The sequence below is a fragment of the Myiozetetes cayanensis genome, unplaced genomic scaffold (assembly GCF_022539395.1).
Source record: "Myiozetetes cayanensis isolate MyiCay16 unplaced genomic scaffold, myiCay2020 scf2-11, whole genome shotgun sequence".
In the NCBI taxonomy this organism is placed as follows: Eukaryota; Metazoa; Chordata; class Aves; order Passeriformes; family Tyrannidae; genus Myiozetetes; species Myiozetetes cayanensis.
The window spans coordinates 1,317,696-1,338,195 of record NW_026087411.1 but is presented as its reverse complement, the minus strand read 5'-3'; the positions used below and the strand labels follow the sequence as shown (position 1 = coordinate 1,338,195).

General features: G+C 48.4%; 1 protein-coding gene across 2 annotated transcripts in view; it reads left to right on the top strand.

Annotated features, from left to right (window-relative positions):
- Positions 1–8,679: 8,679 nt before the first annotated feature.
- RTN4 (reticulon 4) overlaps positions 8,680–20,500 on the top strand; it is a 38,380-nt gene continuing 26,559 nt past the window's right edge. For both annotated transcript variants that reach the window (XM_050316983.1, XM_050316982.1), the window contains exon 1: positions 8,680–9,225. In XM_050316983.1, the coding sequence (XP_050172940.1) occupies positions 8,772–9,225 (454 nt within the window). In that variant the 5' untranslated portion in view covers positions 8,680–8,771. The remainder of the gene's footprint in view (positions 9,226–20,500) is intronic.

Here is a 20,500-nt window from a genome sequence, read left to right as displayed (position 1 = left end):
AATTTACAGACTGAAGGAAAGAGCTGAAAACAGTGCTGTGAGGAGACACAAAACGAGTGATTTAATGAAGTGGTTAAAGCCACTGTAGAACACAAACTGTTTTTAATTGGAAACATTGGCCAGTTTAATCTTCCTCTCCAATGTTCCGAGGAAATCAAACAGCCCGTTGTATAAGAAGCAGCTGGGACAAGGGGAGAATGGCCCTTATATCAGTGCTCTGCCAGAGGTCAATGACAATTTTAATTGATGCTATTTCAGTTCTTGTGGTGTGGTGGGAACTAGAATAGCAATATCTGAACTGCTTGTTCTTAGAAACATGTAGACTTTAGCCAGGAGAACCTGCAGCTCAGAATCAACTACAAAGATTATGTGAAATCTGCAGATAGGAGCTAAAGATTGTTTTGGGGGCACATCCCATCCCACTGTGTTCTGAAAAATACCAAGAGGGGCAACATTCACTTGTTTTCAAAGGCACAGGTAACAGCCAAGCCAGATATTAAAAATGCACGTTGCACAACACAAAAAAAAATTATAAACAACAGTTACTTTAAAAACTTTGCTTGATTTTTCAGACTTTGTAGGGCCCTTTCATGCTGTAGTGGAGCAATGCTCCCTTCAGCTGAAGAAATGATGAGCTAAAAAGCTGCATCTCATTTCCAAGTCTGGACACCTTTTGCTTTTCCTCCCCAGCCCCGTGGTGCTTTCTAGGTTTTAGGTGTAATCCTTCCAAAACACATTAATCACATTAAAGGTTTAATCATAGTAATGGGTTTGCTTATTACCATTATTATGCATTCAAATGTCTTTTCAGCTTTTATCTGTGGGTGGGTTTTTTGCTTAATAGTCATTTCAGGGTGAATCCTTAGTCTATAAAGAGTTTAATCTGAGTGATATTCATAAATGCAGAGACTCAGAGTTGTCAGAATATTGTCTAACTTAGGGTAGCACCTTCTTGTTTCGGTATCTTTACACAATTGGCACAAGCAGAGTGGAAGGTCAGGCTGCAGAGTCAGTGGTGGTCACACTGAAAGCACTGGAACAGCTGCCTCGTGATTTATCTTGCACCAGATTTTAGTCCTCTTGCCTTCAGGTACCCACAAACCACTGCATTTTATCACAGTAACACTTCCATGCACATCCCTGAGAGAAACACCAGTCCTCAGAAGTAAGTCTGGAATGAGAAGGGAGAGTAGAGAAAATGTGTAGGCTTAGTTGTACATCTGAAATAACAGAGCTGAGTCAAACTATAGATATTCAGTGCAGCAAAGGAACTTGAAATTAGAATTTTTTAGTTTGTTTTCTGCCTCCTCTGGTTTTCTGCCTGTAAGGAGGACTTTCTGCCCTTTCCTTTCTTCTGCCTTCCTTTCAAATAACAGCACTGAATCCAACTATTAATACATTCAGTGCAGCAGGGTAACCTGAACTTACATGTTTCACTGTTTCTCTGCCTCATCTATTCTTGGGCTGGAAGAGGGGATTTCTTGCCCTTTCCTTTTGTCTTCGTCTGCCACAATTTCTGTGTATTGGGCTCACGGTTCCTCTCACTCTTTTCTCCCTCTCCCATCTGGCCACAGGCCTCTCATTCCACAGCTGGGGACACAGATGCCATTTTGTTGGGCCCCTTTCCTCTCTTTCCAGCTGCTGCTGACTGACCGTGCTGGGCTTGGCCTCCCCTCCCGGGGCCTGCCCAGCTCTCAGCGCAGCCTCTGTGCACTTCCCACCCTTCCCACTCTCTGGGAGCCCCAAACCTCACCCAGATCCCCCCCTTCTCTCTTGCATCAATCCCGTGGGATCTTTATCCAGGCATTGCCAAAGCCAGCCCCGCCTGTCCCGTGCAATGCCATGTGCTGGTGGCCCAGGTGACACGGCTGCAAACACTTCTCCCACGCACGGGTGTGTGGCCGAGGCTCAGGGAGTGCTGACAGCACAGGGGGTGCAGTCAGAGCGGTCGGTGTGTCGTGCCCGTGTGTGTTACCGAGGCTCAGGGAGTGCTGACACACACAGGGGGTGCAGTCAGAGCGGTCTGTGTGTCGTGCCTGTGTGTGTTACCGAGGCTCAGGGAGTGCTGACACACACAGGGGGTGCAGTCAGAGCGGTCTGTGTGTCGTGCCCGTGTGTGTTACCGAGGCTCAGGGAGTGCTGACACGCGCAGGGGGTGCAGTCAGAGCGGTCTGTGTGTCGTGCCCGTGTGTGTTACCGAGGCTCAGGGAGTGCTGACACGCGCAGGGGGTGCAGTCAGAGCGGTCTGTGTGTCGTGCCTGTGTGTGTTACCGAGGCTCAGGGAGTGCTGACACACACAGGGGGTGCAGTCAGAGCGGTCTGTGTGTTGTGCCCGTGTGTGTTACCGAGGCTCAGGGAGTGCTGACACGCGCAGGGGGTGCAGTCAGAGCGGTCTGTGTGTCGTGCCCTTCATTCCCTGGCAATGAGGGCTGCTCGGAGCTTCCCCAGTGCGGTGCCAGCACGTGGCTGGGCAGTGCCTCCGAGCTGTGAGCAGTGGGAGGGACGAAGCTGTGGGCCAGCCCCTGGGACAGAGGTATTTATAACCCACCAAACCTCAGGGGCTGCCCGCATCGAGGGTTCCTTGTGCTGCTCCGGAAATCGGGGATTAAGGGGGCTTTGCCTTAGGAGCTTACAACTGGGGACAACTCACAGACACTGTGCAGCCACCTCTAGTGCAGCACACGCTGCCCAAGACTACGTTTAGTATTGGGGGATGTTATTCCTAACTCGCTGAACTTCATTTTTCACTCTTTTTTCCTCAATGCATATGAGTCTTCCCTTGCTTGTTCTAGATCTTTCAACTCCCAAACATCTGCAGGATCAAAGAGCTCCCCAGGAAAGGCAGGTGACAAGCTGAGTGCTCTTTTTCCACTGCCCCCTTTGGTTTGTTGTTGCCTCAGTTTTCCAAAACACCCCTACACCACCCATCTTTCATGCACCTGTTGTGGTGTGCTTGGTGAACTGTGTGTAGGAGGCATTGACTTTGTAACGTGCCACTGTTGTGCAACACTCCGAGCCTGAAACATGATGGGAGGCCTGAGCTGCCAACTGAGCCAGTTAATGGCAAACAGCCACTCACACCTTTCAGACGGGGCCATTTTTGGGTGCACGGTTTGGGGATGCATTTATCCATCCAGAAAAATACATGCCACACCCTACTCTAAAGGCACAAATACTTGGAATGTCCATAATTTGAACTGAAATTTCTAGGCAGAGAGTAAGAAAATCTCCCTTACACAGTGTGTTTAAAAGTTTCATATTGATAGGAGTGCAATGGAAGTTTAAATACCATTCGGTTGCCATAAAATGATCTAAAATTGAACCACTGGATCATATACAGTGTGTTTATATGGGGACACCTGATTTCATTGTCAGAGCAGTTTAAATAGCCCTTGCTATTTGTGAAGAATGGGAGTGATGAGATGCTGCTCTATTTTTAGGAATAATGTGTTTATGTTTCTTTGGTAGCTGTTAGATGGATGCCATATGGAGCAGCAAGAGTCACCCAGTCCTGGGCTGGTTTAGTCTGAGGGAAGCAAAGTGAGGAGTTTGAGGCTGTGCCAGTTGCCAGGGCTGATCTTTCTGCTCTCTGAGTCAGCAGCTGGAATGTCTGCCCCCAGCTGCCTTCCCTCTTAGTCCACATGGGATCCAGAAATGGCTTTTCCACGTTCAGCATTCTGCAGTGCCATGGGAAGGGATTTTAAGGGGACAAAAGCAGTGGAGCAACCCTGTCCAGTGGAAGGTGTCTGTGCCCATGGCAGGGGTGGAACTGGGTGCTTTGAAGGTCTCCTTCAACCCGAACCATTCGATGATTTTATGATTGTATTCCTTTAAGCAGCAGTCATTTACAAGAACTCTGTTGGATCAGTTTACTTGGATAAGTCTTAAAGACTGCTAGTTCAAAAATCTGGTTTTATTTTTGAAACTTAATGTGGGCAAAATTGGATGAGAAACAAATAACATACAGCTAATTAACCGTAAAGTCAGACTGGTTGGATTTTTTCCAGTTTATCCAGGCATTTCTACCCAGGATGTGGTCAAGTTCTAGTTATTTCCAGGCTCATATATTAAAACTTGCACTTTTTAGCAACCTGATGGAATAAACCTGGTGAATCTTAGCTAAGAGCCCGTGCTGATGTAGCAATTTGAGCAGACTTACATGGTATTCAAGTAGTTGGGTTTTACTGAAATATGCTAGTTTGTTACAAGTTACGGTAAAAACTGTATTTGCACTGCAAAAAAATGCATTTGAAAATAGTTTAGAATAAGTGGTACCTGCCAGACGTTATGCCCTAGAAGTCTGGTGAACTTTGGTTCTCTTTGGGGACTAAGGTAGCCCTAGGTAACTTCTTTTTCATGTGCTGTTTTCTCAAGATCTTTCCCTTTTGTTGCTGCTCCTTTTCACAGGATATGTCAGAGAGAATTCATCCTGTGAGATTTATCTCCCTTTTTTTCCTTGCCAAAACTCTGTTTGCACCCAGGTAGCCTGCAGATTTCCACTGGCATGACTCACCTAAAACACATCCCTGTCTACAGCACTCACAAACTAGTTCCAAAACCAGTAAAACCAGCAAATTCAGCTTTCCTGTAGCTTCAGGTCCTACATTGTTTGCATCTCCGTGCTGGAGGATCTTCAGTCGTTCTCACACCTCTCACCCTCCTCTTTGCTTTTGCCAGCTGGGTAAATGTCAGACAGGCTTAAGAAACCACTCGCTGGCTCCCAAAGGAACGGGCAGCCACCAAGTTCTGCTGCTTCTCAAAGTGCTGCAAGGTGGCAGCTGGACCTTCCAGACACCACCCAGTTCAGGTCAGTGCTGCTGCTGCCTGTGCACACTTAGCTGTGTGTTTAAGTCCCACAGCTCCAGCAGTGAAGCCATCAGGAATGGTCAAATGTTGCTGCCACCCATCTGTTTTCTCCTCAGGCCCATTTGGCAGCCAAGCGAATAACCCTGGGTGTTGGTTACCGGGCTGTTTCTTCCCTGACTGGGTCAATATGGATGCTGAAAAAGAGCAAAAACTGATTTCTAGTTTAAATTATATGCACTTTTCCTTTGCAAAGCAAACCAATTTAAATTCCAAATTATTGTAACTGCAACAAATCTTTAAGTTTTAAAAAAGCTCTTAAAATAATGTAGGTAAAATGCCACCATTTCCTAGTTCATTCTTGTTGTTGGAGGCGTAAGTTCTAGTCACCTGCACCTGTAAATTTTACAGCTGCTCTGTCCATGCTCTAATTTGGGATATAATGAGTGGATCCTCCTTGCTTCAGTCCCTGGGAACTGAACATCACAGATTTGTCAGTCAGAAAGACCCCAAAGTTCCTGACCATCAGTGGACTTCCTTCTCTCCACTGAAGCCCCACGCACACAGGGAACAAACATCTCATTACAGACTTTTAATTCTGGTGGGGGTATTCACAGAACAGAGCTAGAATAAATCCCTAAACCCCCTGGAAGTTTCAGACATGTCCATGGCCATAGATTTAGGAATGCCAGGATCTGAACTTGGTATTGATTTCAAATGAAAAAAGGAGGGGAGAACATGAGTCAGAAACAGCAGTTGATACAACCTGGAGCTGTTTGCAAGAGGTGTTAACAGAATGCATTTTTGTGTCTAGGTCCAGGGGAGCTGGTGATCCTCCCGTTCCTCAGGAGTGAGCAGCAGGATGGCCAGACTGGTAAGTGAACTGTCCCTTTATTCTATTGCTTTACCTTTGCCATCCACATCTGCATCCGTGGTGACCAACGAAGTGATTTGGTCCCACCATCCCACTGCTGCTCTTGAACAGAAATCCTGAGGGGTTCGAGCAAAGACAAACCTGCCAGGCAGCCATGCTCAATAGCCAAGGCTCTGCAGCACAGGCATGAGCTGAAAACAAAGATTTATGGGTGCCTGACACCTGGGGGATTGTCCTCCCAGCTTAAAAGGAGGGACAGAAATCCAGCCACCCTTGAAATTTTAACCCAGCCTTTCAAACTGCCATCTGAGACTAAATATGGGGTTTTTCTTCTGTTGGATCCTGCTATGAAGTGATAATACTGCACTTGGCTCATCTCAGTTATTATCCTAGTCTAGAATATGCTGTGATATCGTATTATTTCTGTGTAAGATCAAGCTGGAGGTCAGAGTGGACAATAAAAAATCCACATGGCCCTTGGCAGCACTGCAGTGGAAATTCCGAAACACCCGTGGAGTGCCTTGCTTCCCAACTTTGCAAGTAGGAAAATAGCTTGTAAATTAAACTGCCGAGTATCTGCAAAATACTCATACTCGTTGACAATTTTCATATCAGGACTGTAAAATACTTCTGCAAAGAGCTAAAAGAAAGGGGGTTTTGCAGTAGTGTCACTGCTGGAGAGTGTGTTTTGCTCTCCCTTGTTAATTTGACTTGCTCAGGGAATCTGGAACTCCCTTCCTGTTTCCCTCCAAGACCTTTAGTCACTTCCTGTCTCTAAATAAAACCCCTTTCATTTGTCCTTAATTGATGATAGAAACTCTTCCAAGTTTTCTGATAAAATCAGCCAAATTATATATAGACTTTACCTTGTAGATGACCAAAAATCCCCATGGTTAGATATTTTAAAATCAATTTCAGTGCTGCGTCTAGCTCAGAATTTCCCAAGTTTTTAAAGGTACCTTGTTGCCTTAGGGTATATTTTAATGGAATTTTAAAAATCCATTTTCTTGTTTAACCGAGACACGCAAAAAGTAGATTAGCTGGTGAAATTATAAAGACTTTATTCAATCAGAATATTTTTATTTGCCATCCATCCATCCTGCTGCTGCTGCTGTAGCAGCCCTTATATCGCTGTAAAAAGGGCTGACTTGAAACTAGAGATGGAGAATTTGTCAATATAACACGCAAAATCTGAGGGGCAAAAAGACCTCACAGATTGTCAAGTGCTTATTCACCTGCTGGGAAACGTTTGTCCCACAGGGATAACGGCGTTGCCATCACTGTGTTTATAAAAATACTCTGCACATTCCTTCTAGTCATTGCTGGGAGAGATAGGGAATATTGATGTCTTTGTACATTCCTGGAAAAAAAACCCCTCATGTGGAATTTCCTGTGCCTGAACTGAGAGTGGATTGGGTGCAGGGGAAAATGAGACAGCACAGCTTCTCCAGCCTTGGCTTAGGACAGCAAGGGCTGCACAAAGTGTATTCTTAGAAATGAAAATGGAGAGAAAAGAACAGTTTAAATGAACGGGAGAAGGGCTAAGAGGATGGACACTGGCCTTGAGCAAATTAAGACTGGAAGTTGGAAGGAGGTCTCTAGTTGTTTAGAAGATGAGGAATTTTAGAAGGGCCTTCCCAATACTGTAGATTGATCCCCAATTCCATGCCAGTCTCTTCCCATCCCTGCATCCTTTGCATCCTTCATGGCAGAGGGGAAGTGATAGGAGAGCTGCTTTTCCTTCACTTCTCGTGTCTCACTGAACATGCAGCTGCTTGCTCTGAAGGTTTCCATGAACTAATCTCTTTATACAGGCATATGTGGGAGAAGAAATCATCTGTGGATTAAAAAGCCGTAATAATGTTGGAGTAGTGTTAAATATAGCATTATAAGGCCTTTTGGTCTTATCATGGCAGCTGTGTGGGTGGAAACTGCACCCTAAGAGATGCTATTTTAGTTAAATTAAGTGTTACCCTCAGGGCTTTGGCCAATGTTCCATCTCTGAGCAGAAAGCTGGAGACCACACCAATCTGACAGGAGCCAACTTGGCAGGAGCCAAGTTTTCTTCTCTTCTCCCTCTCCTCTTTCAGTTGCTCTTTCCTTTTTCTTTTCCTTTTTCCATTCCTCTTTTATTATTCCTTTCAGTTCCTCTTTCCCTTTCTCTTCTTTCCTTTCCTTTTTTCATTCATCTTTTAATTTTCCTTTCAGTTTCTCTTTTCCTTCTGTCTTTCCTCTTTCCTCTCCTTTATTTTCTGCTTCCCTTTCCTTTTTTCTTTCCCTTCCATTCTTTCCCACAGAAGTTGCACAATTTAAATGCAGACTTTAGGCGATGATGAGATCTGCTCGGGGGAGGACCTACAGTAACACGGGTGGTTGAACAACTTAGTCTCTTCTGACAATGTCTCCCCTCTGTTGTTGTTTTTTTCAGACTCAGGAAGATTTTTGCGTCATGGTTTGGTTAAACTCCCACTGCCCTCCCACCCCAGGGGTCGTTCCTGCCCGCGGTGATCGGCGCGACACCCGAGCAGCGGGATCGGGATGGGAACGGCGCCTTCCCCTCCCTCGGCCCCGCAGTGCGGAGACGCCCGGGACGCCTTCGGTCACATGCAGGGTGAGCGAACCCGGGGGCGGGTGGCTCAGGGCCCCGCACCCTCCGTCCCCAAAGCCGGCCATCCTCTCCCCTTTCGGAAGTCTCTGAGTGCTCCTGGCCGCCGTTCAGAGACAGCAGAAGGAGCGACAGCGGCGCCGTTGCGGGCGGAGGGCGCGGTGACCGGGGGCCGGTGGGACCCCTGGGGCGGGTGGGACCCCTCGGGCCGCGCCCCCGCCCCGCCCGCCCCAACTTTCCCCGAGTTGGGCGGCCCCGCCCGCGGGCTCGCGCCACGCCCGATGCATATTCATGAGGGGCCGCTCGCCATTGGCGGCCGCGCTGCCCCCGCCGCTCCCATTGGGCGGCGCCGCCGTCGCTCGCGCGGGGGGCGGGCCGGCCGCGCCCGCGGTGACTCACAGGGCGGAGTGCGGGTCCCGCAGCGGCGGCGGCAGCGCAGCCCGCGCCTCCCCCTCCGCGCCGCTCATTGTTCCGCCCGCTCCAGGCACCATGGACGAGCTGGACCAGTCGCCCCTGGTCTCCTCCTCCTCCGGGCCGGCCCGGCCGCAGCAGCCGCAGTTTAACTACCAGTTTGTGCTCGACGACGAGAAGGAGGAGGAGGAAGAAGAGGAGGAAGAGGAAGACGAGGACGAAGACTTCGACGAGCAGCTGGAGGTGATGGAGAGGAAGCCCGTCGCGGCTCCCGCCGCAGTCCCGCAGGAACGGCCGCCGCAGCTGCTGGACCTCGGCGGTCCCGCCGAGCCGCCCCGCCCCGCCGCTCCGGAGCCGCCGCAGCCCGACTGGAGCCCCCGGGGAGCTGTGTCCTCCTCTTCTTCCTCCGACACCACGCCGTCCCCCGCGCAGGAGCAGCCCCCGGCCCCCGTCCGGCCCGCGCAGCCCCAGCCGCCCAAGCCCGAGCCCGCCGCCGCGCCCCGCAGAAGAGGGTCCTCGTCCGGCTCGGCTGGTGAGTGTCCCCGCCCTGGGGCCGGGAGGGCGGTGGCCGGACTAGGGAGCCTCCGCCCGAGCCTCTCCGGTTCCCGAGCCCCGCTGCCCCGCCGGGAGGTTCCCTTTGTCTGCCGGCCCTCGGCCGCCTCCTGCGGCATCGCTCCCTCCCCTCCGCCGCGCTCGGGCGCGGCCCCGCTCCCCGCGGCCCCGCCGCAGCTCATGCGGGAAAAAGAGCTCCCCCTCCCCTTTCTTTCTTTTCTTTTTTTTTTATTGTGATTTTTTCTCTTTCCCTCCTCCTCCCGTCTGTGTTATGCTAATGGCGGGAGGGGGAAGCGCCGCCCCGGCCGCCGCCTCGCACATGGGCCGCCCGGGGGCGAGGCCGCCGCCGCCGCCTGGCAACGGCCGCGTCGCGGGGGGAGCGGGGGGCGAGCCGGTACCGGCCGAGCCCGGGGGCACCGGCCGAGCCCGAGGCACCGCGGAACCCGCCGCTACCGGCCGAGCCCCGAGGGGACCGGGCGCGGGGTCCGCGCGGCTCCGGCTGCTGTGCCCGGCGCGCAGCCCGCCCCTCCCGCGCCGCATTGTCCCGGGCACGGTTCCCCCGGCAGGCCCGGCACTGCGGGGCTGGGCGTGGGAGCGCGGGGGAGGAGGGGAGCGCGGATACTTGTAATCTTACTCATGGTGAATGCAGCGCCCGCAGGGAGGGGCGAGGGGGGGGACTGCGGAGCGGCCACCTGCCCGGCACGGCCCCGCGGCCGCAGCCCGCGTGGGGACGCCGCGCCCCGGCCGCGAACTGTGGGGCTGAACCCCGGAGAGCGAACTCGTAAAGCGGTGAGGAATGTGTGGCAGCACAAAAGGCACCCAGGCTGCTCGCTGGTGTAGGTGTGGCAGCCCTGGAGAAGAATGTCAACCCCGCGCCCTGGATGGCCACGGCTCTCACCTGCGGCTTCTCCGGGGCGTCGCCCCGTGATGTGGGGGAGTTCAGAGCTGTGTAGCGGGGGGGTTACCGCCCCCCAACAATTCCTAGTGCTGCTGGAATGCCAGAGCCCTCCTGGCAAGGTCTAATCCAGGAGCTGACCCGCATGACTAATGCCTTGCATGCGGATTGCGAGTGTGCTTTGGCTCTGCTTCTGCTTGATTCAAAGTGCAAGAGCTGATTCGAGGCCATTAAAACAGTGAAAAGGAACAAATCGAAGTACCTCGTGATCACAATGGTGTGTGCTCACCTTCCTTGCTGTCCTGGCATTGCTATGTCGTAAAGATGCAGGGTTTCAGTAATGACTTAGCATGGGAGTGTGAGGGGGCATGATGCTCAAGATCTAATCAAGAAAAGCATTTGGAACAACGATAAAATAAAAAAGGCCTGTTAGACCTGAATTCAGTTTTGTCAGGGCGAGTTTCACAATGCATTTTATTTGCATGTGTGACAGGACTTCATGGCCAGTTGTGCTGTTTTCTTTCATTAAGCCTGACTTTTTTTTTTTTTGTTCCTCTGGAAGCTCTCAGTGTAGCAATACGCTGAGGAGATTAATTTTTTTTTTTTGTTTCCACCATTTGGAGGACATGATGACAAAAGCTTGCAACAGACTGAAGAGGAGGGATTCTGTATGACGAGTGAACAGAATTTTTTCTAGGCATGTTCTTTGAGTGGAGTTCTGGGTGGTTCAAACGGAACTGAATAGAAGAAATAAGATCAACCACATCATGTTGCTTTGAAAAGTAGGGAAAAAAGTGTGTTTTCTGGAGGTGATTTGTTTCTCTGCTCTCTGACCCCTGAAGGATAAGACAAAAAGAGCTCAGTAATTCCGGAAATAGCTCTTGGTTACAGTAGAGGAGACCTGACTGTGAGAACTGCGTACTGGAGCTGAGTGGTATCAGAGTTACTTTAATGTGTCAGTCAGTGATGATTAATTTAGGGCTGAAGTGAGCACTGGCATCTGGGGGAGGCCTGGTTTCCAAAGTCAAGGTGTTGTAACACAATACTTCTCTAACGATGAGTTGAAATATTAGAGGCTGTGCACCTGAAACTCCCAGATGAGAGCATTGCCAGGTTATCTCCTGGACACTTTGGCCCTCTCGGATGCAGGAGAGTCCATTTAAATACGGGGTATTTGTTAGTTTTGCATTTAGCAGTTGGTGTTAAAATGGTCTGGGGCCAAATATTTGGCTTGGCTTCAAGCCCTTTGAGTCATGTTGGGAAATGGGCAAAATGAATGTTGTGCCTGCAACTGGTGGCAGGGTGACCGTGGCAGGGACAGCCACGTGGCTGGGCTGCTTCCCTCTGCAGAGTTATGGTTTCATTTACTTTGAGCTTTGAGAATAGTAGGGCTGCTTTCATCTGCAACAATTGGCTGTGCTGCTGCTTTTTGTCGGTGTAACAATAGCAAAAGTGAATTGCCTGGTTGATGGCCCATTCAGATGTGTTTTATATATACATGGGGGTGTTTTGAAAAAGAAAACCTTTGTAATTGCTATTAGTTCCACACTTAGGAGGATTCGGTATCGTTGTTATGAGAGACTGGGACATAATTATATGTGATGCAAGTCCCTGGCAGGGTAACAGCAGCCTCCCTTCAGAAGGGCTAATATAAATATTTGCAGGAGAGGAAAACAAGCAGCAGCACTGCGGTCAGACCTGGGCTGTCCTGGATGCTTTCTGGTTCTGTGGTACTCGCTGTTTTGGGGGTACCAAAGCCTACAGTCCTTCTAGAGACATTGCTACTTAAATCTTTTGATTACTTGAATTTACAGAGAGGCAAAGGAAAGTCAGTCTGAGGTAGCTGTACCTGGTCTAAGCAATGGCCCCTTTTTTTTCTGGCTTGCTGCCCAAAGTAAGAGTAACCAATGTACTGTGATGAGTAGATACCACTTCCCTTCTAGATCCTGCAGCAGTGAATCCTGCTTTTTAAGGGAGGTCATACATCACTTTGCTGGAAGAGGCTGTTGTGTTTGGAAGTTAAACTGCACTTACAAGAAGCTGTATACAGAAGCCACCAGCCTGGCCCGGGGCCAGCATGCAGAGAGAATAAAGATGTTTCCTTGTGTCTCGCTTGCCTGCACCGACCTCGGGGAAATTACATCTGCAAATGTTGTGAAGGGCCAGTTTGTTCATTAGTCTCGAGTTTCCATTGGATTCTGTAGGGGTTTTTCTTTAATTCCTCCATGCTGAGCAGAGGTTTCAGGAGGGGTGTGCTGACGTGCCAGACAGTGTCAAACGCGGGTCAGCAGAGCTGCCTGGAGCTGTGCTGTGCCCTGGCTGAGCTGAGCTGCAGGAGGTGCTGATGAAATGCAGGGATCTATCCCTGCCTCTGCTCACCCCACACACTGACCCTTTTCCCCTGCACGTCCTGTCCTTTGCATTTTATCCAAATTCTGAAGCAGCAGATTCGCTCCTCGGGTTTTCTCGCTGCTCTGTGTGCATGGACTTGTACAGAGGAGTGTGTGGATTTTAAGGACATGATGCAGCATGACTTGGAAAAAATATAGCTGTCCTTGATTACTACCACTGGTGACTTTTATCTGCACCCACCATTGATTAAAATACATTCCTACAGATCTTTAATGTTTCTCTGAGGTGCAAGACCCTTTCTCTTCCCAGGTCTACCCATTAAAGATCTAAGGGAGGTGGTCACCAGCTGAGTTATCTTAAATGAAATGTGATTTTTTTGAATATATATATATATATATATAAAGGAGGAGAACAATCAGCTATGTGCCTGGTATAGTAAAGCTGGTATCTTCATTGTCATGTTCTGTGTTCCCATCTAGGTGAGTTCAGCAAGGGATCGAGTGATTTATTCAGTTTTATTGGGTGTCCTGTGCAGTGTCCAGCACTGGGCCTGTGTCTGTAGGGGAGCTGCTGTAAGAGTTTCAGGAGCCAAGCACTCCTCATGAGCAGGAGTGTGTGCAGGGATGGTGCTGCCAAGCTCATGGCACGTTTGCTCCGTGTGTGTAGCCCTTGAGTTGCTCTCCAGGATAAAACCACACGGCTTCCACCTCCCCCGTCATGGCACAGCCCTCAGGGAAGCGGGCACTTGCACTGGGAGTTCTCCCCTTGGAGATGAAATCCTACAAACCACAAGTTAGGAGACAACGAGGACCCGCTGATGGTTTGCCCCTCGTCCCCTTCCTCCCAGTCTGCACTTAGGGAAGTTTGGAGCGTGGCTATGGAGTGACCCCAGTCAGGTCCCCCTTGCTGGACTCTCTTGTCCCCTGGCTGTACCCACTGGTGACCGTGGATCCTCTCTCTGATCTCTCAGATAACCACACACAGCACTCCTGGAAGTTATTTTCTGTTAATATTTTGAAAGATGCTTTCTTGTGTTTTTGTTTTTTTTTTTTTTTTTAATGCTGGCAGGTTTCTATAGTAACTCTGAAACTCAGACAGAAAAACTAACAATGCAGAGTCCAATCTGAAAATGTCCTTTGGCTTCCAGATAGTTTGGGAGCAAGGAGATAGTTCTGGGGCTTTTGTTGGCTGGGAGATGTAAAGCAGCATAGAGCTCACAGGTGAATTGTCTTGAGGTGTTCAGGATTGCTTATGCATGAAGTAGGAGGAAAATTGTGCGACTATCAATCTGCATTAGAAATGAAAGAGGAAAAAAAGCTTTTATTGCCAAGTAAAAATAGTGAACTGTGAGGCCTCAGTAGAACACAGAGTGTTTTCTTGCAGGTTTTATTTCTTTGTTATTTCTTGGGTTATGATCTAAAATAGAAATGACTCCTGTGATGCCTTGGGATCCCTGCGTAATGGCTTATTCCCCAGGGGCAGTTTTAGGGCAGTTTTTAGAGCCCCCTGAGCTCCAGCTGGATGGCACACCTTTGTGGGGAGCTTTAACTGGCCCTTCCATCCATGGGAACTGTTACAGTAGCAATGAAATAATGGCCTTATTAATATTCACAAAGTCTGGAAAAATCAAATTATCTCAGTAGAATGTTTTTATCTTTCAAATGGAAATAATCAATCTGCTGCCAACTGCAGCTGTCAGAATAGGAAGATTTTAGATCAGATTAGATTTTAAGGTTTTAAATGACTACTTTCCCCCGTGGTTTTAAGGTGTTTGTCTCCACTTGTTGCTTTCTGATGTCTAGAGAAAGACATCAGAAAGTTTTTAGTTGTGTTCCCCCACTCATGCAGAGGTGTTGGGAATACCAGCCTGACCCTCCCTGGCTTTGCTGGGATCTTGTGTCTGAGGAAACACTGTCAACTTCAGCTTGCAGCTTGTTAATGAACAGGGCAATCATGCCATCAACTTCATCAGCTCGGCAGAATATGTTAATTAACATGTGTTTAATAAGACCGAGACTGAGATAAATATAAACTTTGCTGTTGTCAGTCTGTCAGAGTCCTGCTTTTCCCAGTTCCCCCTGCTTTGTGACAGTTTTCTTGACCTCTTTTGTGACAGGAGATAAATTCCTCAGTGCCTGTGTGTGACAGGGAACGCAGTGCCAAGGCAAGCAGATGAAAGAGCAGGTGTGAGGCCTTCGGGAGCAGCTTGGAGCTGCAGAGCACAAAGGAAGGAACAAGTAGGCAATGGCAGTGGTGGCAGGGAGGTGGCTTTTCGTGGCCTTCAGCCTGGCCAAAGGGGAGAATTTATAGTGGTTTAGACCCAAGTTGTCTCGAAAGGATCACACTGGTTGGTGAGAAAATCACTTTTCCCCTGCACATGTGCTGTGTCTTAAATGACACACGAGTGGACTGGCAGGGCCTGTATTGATCCCCATCCACTGCAGTGCTGGTTGGTCCCAGGGAATCTTCACCCTGCATTATTAAAAATATTCTACAGATGCTAATGGCTTTAATGGTTTTTTTTTTCTTTTTTTGTGTGTGGTTTTTTTTTCTTTGAGAAGATTTCTTATGCACCAATTTGTTTCTATTTTGCAGACTGTAAGCACTTGTGTCAGAGTCTTGTCACACAAGGTAATGTGTTGGGAAGAGATGCCAGAAGAAATCAGTGGCATCTCTTCTCCATTCTTCCAAGATTAATTTAGCTAATAAACACATTCTTCTGCAATGATAAGGTTGCTAATCTAAATACTGCTTAATTTGTTTAATTGTGGGGAAAGCAGGGAAAAATTCCATCTGTACAAATCAGTGAAAGGGAATCTCGTGATTGGTATAATCTCTAAAATTAAATTGGATCATGTCTGCATAATGATAGGATTTGCATGGCTCTTTAGACCTCCTGCCTTTGAATAAGTTCTGATGTAATTATTATATTTTTCTGCTTTGTGGCACTGCCAGAACCCAAATTGCTGTTTGTTACTACAATGTGTGGTAAAGAGTCCGGTTCTTAAGAGTTATTTAGAATTTAGAGGAATCATCTAGTATTTTTTTTTTGTTTCAGATATTGCCAGAGACTGAGCACTTGGCTGTAAAGCTGTGTCTGGCTGGCCACGTGTCTGCAGTTGGCTACACTGCTCCTTTCTGCCTCTTTTAATCAGATAGATTGGAATAGTGGAAATTGGGGACTGGAAATGCTGAGTGTGGGCATGTTCCTAGTGGAGAGGGCTCTCAGATCATGCTATGAAGCATGTTTGGTTTGGATTTGACATCCAGCTGTGGTGGTGAAGGGGCTGTTTGGGGCTGTTGGAGTTCAGTGTGGCCACCTGAGCGGGATGAAGGGAGGCTTTGGCACAGCTGATGGCAGTTGGGGCAGTGAAGCAGGAGTGGTGATTGGTCAGTGGATCTGCTCCCTGGGGAAGGCAGGGGCTGTGCCCCTCGCTCCTCCTGGGCCTGCACTGTGCTCCCAAGCCAAAGGGTTTCTCTTGGCTCCTCAGAGGATGGAACTCCCCTGCTGGTGCCCCTGTGGAGGCTGCCATGGGATAGGTATGTGCATCCTGCTTCTGGGAATTTCTGGTGTATCCTTGTGTGAGAACAGTTTGTCTGGAGCTGGACTGGGAGCTTTGTTCTTTGCTTGGTTTGAGTAACAGAGCCTGCCAGAGAAAAGGCTGTCCCTGCTCTGAGAGGGGCAGTGACACTCCCTGGGTGAGGGGCTTTCAGTAGGAAGTGGCTTTATGGAACCATCCTCTGGAATGCTCTTTGGATCCTGTGCAGGCTGAGGTGAGACTGGCACTTGTGTCTGAAGGGTTTAATGGCCTTTCAAAAAGCCCCCTGTAGTGGGGCCTGGCTTTGGCAGTGTGGGAAGTGGAGTGAGAGTGCTGTGACAGAGCAGAGTTACCTTCCCTTCTCTGGCCATCTGTTCTTGCTTGGGTTGGCACCTGGGCATTGCAGGGCAGTGGTGCTGCCTTTCTTTTCCCTCAATAGCTGATCAAAAGGAGAAGAAAAGGCTCAGCTTTACCTCTGCCACTGCTTTCCAGGCTCTGCATTGCTGGCAGTTTGCCTCAAGTGGAGGTTTTTGCGGCTGCAAATTGTACCATGGAAAAAATGATATCAAAAAACCCTCCTTGCCTAAACCAGTTTGGTTATAGGTTTGTGCTTAGACATCAGGAAAGCACATCGTGCTGGAGCCCTGTGCCTGCACAACCAGGCTGGTTAAAGCAGCCAGCTTTGGGCAAAATGCTTGCTTTGAACTTTTCTCCATTGTTGCAGTTACCATGAAATGAGAGAGCTCCTGTGCAGTGCAGGTGATTCCACTTGCAGTCATTTCCATAAAGGCCTGCAGTGACCTGCAGCTGCTCTTGTTACTAATCAAAGCCTTGGATCCTTCAGTGATCCCAGCTGGGACACCCTCAAGGTGTTCAAAATGGAGCTCCTTTCTGCCCTTAAATCTTCAACACAATCTCCATTTTCTGTAGCAGCTTGTACGCTTTGCTCCAAGATTTCCAAGGTTTCCTACCCTGGAAACTTGTCTTTATAAACTTACACCTTTAACTAAGAACCAGATGAGAAAACCTAATTATTTGCTGTGGCTCTGCAGCCTGATCTAATGATGTGAAAACATGCTATTAATGTTCCTGATCTTGAATGGCTTCGATGTTTGGTGAAATCCCATATTTAGAACAATGGCATCATAACAGGAGATGATTTAAAAGGAGTCTGTGTAGGCAGCTGCTCTTCTGGGGAAATTCTTGTGAAGCTGTGTGCCCTTGTTTTGTACTGCAGTGGGAAATCAGGCAGCCAAGGACTTGAAACAATAATTCAGTTTAACTTTTCAGTGGTCCCTTTGAGTGTGTTGCAAACAGGCTGAGATTAGAAGTGCTGACACAGGAACAGCTTGGTGCACCGGGGAATGAAACAGTTTCTCTTTGCTATCTGCCCCGAGGGTTTGCTGCAAAGGGAACTTCCACTCAACCTGTCAGTGGTGTCACAGATGCCGTTCCTTGGAGTGTTCACTGACCCTGTTTGCTTTGGTTGTTAAATATTTATGTCCCCCTGGGGTGGGTTCGTTCCACTGAGGGGAGCAGCAGCACAGCAGACCCCATCCTGCTGCTGGGGTTTGGGAGGGAACGTCCCTTCCCCAGACCCACTGAGGAGGGGGAAATCCCTGCCTGAGTTCTTGGTTCTGACCGAAGTTCTTATTTCCAGACTGAAGTCCTGCTTTCCTTTGGCAAATGTGTTCTGTGGGAAGGAGGAAAAAAAGGCTGTTTTCTCATAAATTGCTTTTCTTGGAATTGTCAGTTTACTACTCCTGAATGTTTAAACGTTCTTCTCTTTTTCTCTGGAAATCTTTGCAGCAAACTTTGACTTAATTTGTTATCTGGGGAATCTGCCTCCACTTATTTCTCTACTTTTAATCTGAAATTTGATATTTGTAAAGTTTTGTGCTGGTAGTGTCAGCATCGTAATGTTAGTGGGCATTCAGCAAAAATTAAAATTAGGTTTAAAGCCACACTCCTTTGTCATGCTGGTGTCAGGGGTTTTTTATTTTTAAACAAAACTGAAATCTGACTCTGGCTGGGGGACCTTGTGTTTTAGCTGACAGAACAGAGAGTTTTGAAGTTATGAGGGTTCATGTTAATGAAAGAAGCAACTACAGGGTTATTTGTGGGGAATATTTAATTTGCAGAATGTTTCTGGTTAAAAATAGGAATGTAGTCAGCCAGGTTGAGTGTGAAGTTCTCTATAAAAGCCATTGATTGGAGTGCTCAGTCAGTAATACAAAGTGATACCACTCATAAATAAGAGGTCAACCTTCACTGCAGTGCTGAAAGTACTTTACTGACCTGCATCATTAGGGATTTTTGGCAGATAAAATTGGGAATAAAGACTTTTTTTCCCGGAGATTGTGTTCATTTCAGCTCTCATTCTTCTGTATTTCATGAAACAAATCTGTCTTCTGAGGAAGCATTAATTGAGCAGTTCATCTTCCTGAAGGAGACTTTGAATTATGGTTTGTAAAAAGTGTGGATTACTCTGATTTTCTGTATATCTTAGGGTGGAACTTTGCTGTAGAGACAGCTCACCTTGCAGGTCAATGAAAGTGTTTGAAATATCCACCTTTGCTGGAAATCACCTTGCTTAGAGCTTGCTGTGTTCTGAAGGAGTTTTTTTACCTGGTTCCTGTAGTAATGTGCTGCTTGCTCTTGTTCTTTGGTCACCCAATTGCTGCTGTTGAGATGCAAACAGGAAAAGCACTGTGAGTGATGTGTCCTGGCTGTGTCCTCTCTACCCACACAGGGTGTTGCTGCAAGGCCTCTGCCTCAGTCAGGGGAGGGCAGGATTGTTCAGCGCACGTGTCACTGCCATCCCTTCCACCAGTCCCTTGAGTTACAGCCTGGAGGGACTGATGGGTCAGTTCAGGGCCGTGCTGGGGCAGGGGTTGTCCTGCCCCACTTACCCTGCTTGCCTGGGGGTGTTACTCAGGACCACAGCAGGAAAAAGCCCCTGTATCTCTTTCCTCCCATCAGGAAAAATGCCATTCTGAGGTGGGTGGAGGGAGAGTGGGTGGTTCTCCTTGGCTGCTTAGGAAATACTGCTTTTATGTAATCTCTGTTCACACTCCGGCTCAGGGTGGAAAATAAAGGTTGGGTGTGGACGTAAAATCCTGCCATTGGGAGACCCTGGGAATTCAGGGACTGGCAGAGCCATTGTGTGCTTGTGTTGAGCAAGTGGAAGCCAGAGCTGAGGAGGACTTTGTGCACTGTGCTGTCTCAGGCAGCCCTGAGAAACGACAGCCCGTGCTCCTGAAACCAGAAACCAAAACCTCTCTCTGGGCTTGCCAAGTGTTCAAAAGATCTCAAATGCAGAGTTTCTGGTCAAGATTGCCATTGACCTTTGGGCAGGAAGGGAACTGTACCTTTAGGGACTTGTGCATTTTCCTCTTCTCCTTCCTACCCCAGTGGACTCTGTTGTCTCCTTTGCCCTTGTTTTCCGTGGACATTTTCAGCATCTCTGCAGTGATTTATCCCTGGTTCCCCCGAGACCCTCTCCTGTTGGACTCTCAAAGGGCCCATGGGTGCACTTGGTCCTGCAGGGCTGAGCCTTGCAGTTCTTGGTGTCACATCCTGATCCCTCGTCCTCCAGTGTGGCTTTTGTCCTTCCAGGCTTTTGCCAGCCCTGAGCTGTGGCACTGCTTTGCTCTGCTCTAAATTTGGAATTGAGGTTTCTCTCTGTGTGCTCCTCAGTGGAAAAGCATAATTTTTAGAAAGCTGAACAGAAATCCCTCTGGCCCAGCAGGAGTTGAGGGAGCTTCTAAACACCAAGTCCTGCTCTCCAGGACTCTCTATTACTGTCTTCTGTTATCTTCCAGTGAGGTTTATAATCCACAAAACACGGCAAGATACAAATGTTTAGCAAAACCAAACCAACCAGCTGTATATTGTGACAGGAAATGTGGGTCTGAGGGCACTTGGATTTTGGAAAACTGCTACTGGGATTAACTTGAGTAAGCCAGGCAGGTCATGAGTGTGTCTGCAAGTGGCATTGCTGCTGCTCAAAGCTGTGGTTCAGTGCCAGAGCATGGCTTAGCTGAAAGCCTTGCCTCCCAGGGTCAGTATGAATGTGCTGCTGCATCTACCATATCTCTACTTCTTGCCTTTCATCTTGTATAATCAGTTGCTTCTATTATTGCTTGCTTTTAATTAAAAACAAACAACTGAGAAAACCATCTTTTCCAGTACTTGATTTTATCCAGGCAAGTTGCAAAACTTTACTGAAAATTAAAAATCTTGTTTTAAATGCTTTGATATAGCTTTGCCCTCTGCCTTGATTTGGAAACTTTATGCACTTTTCAGAACAAACTATATTTGTGTAAATGTTACTATTTTTACATTAATGTAGAGCCAGCAGGCCCTGATGGATGTGGGGGGGATGCTCTGCTGGGGGGGACTTTCAGGGCTTATTCAGTGATGGGACCTCGGCACAGTGATGGTTCAGCCTCGGGGGCTGCTGGAGA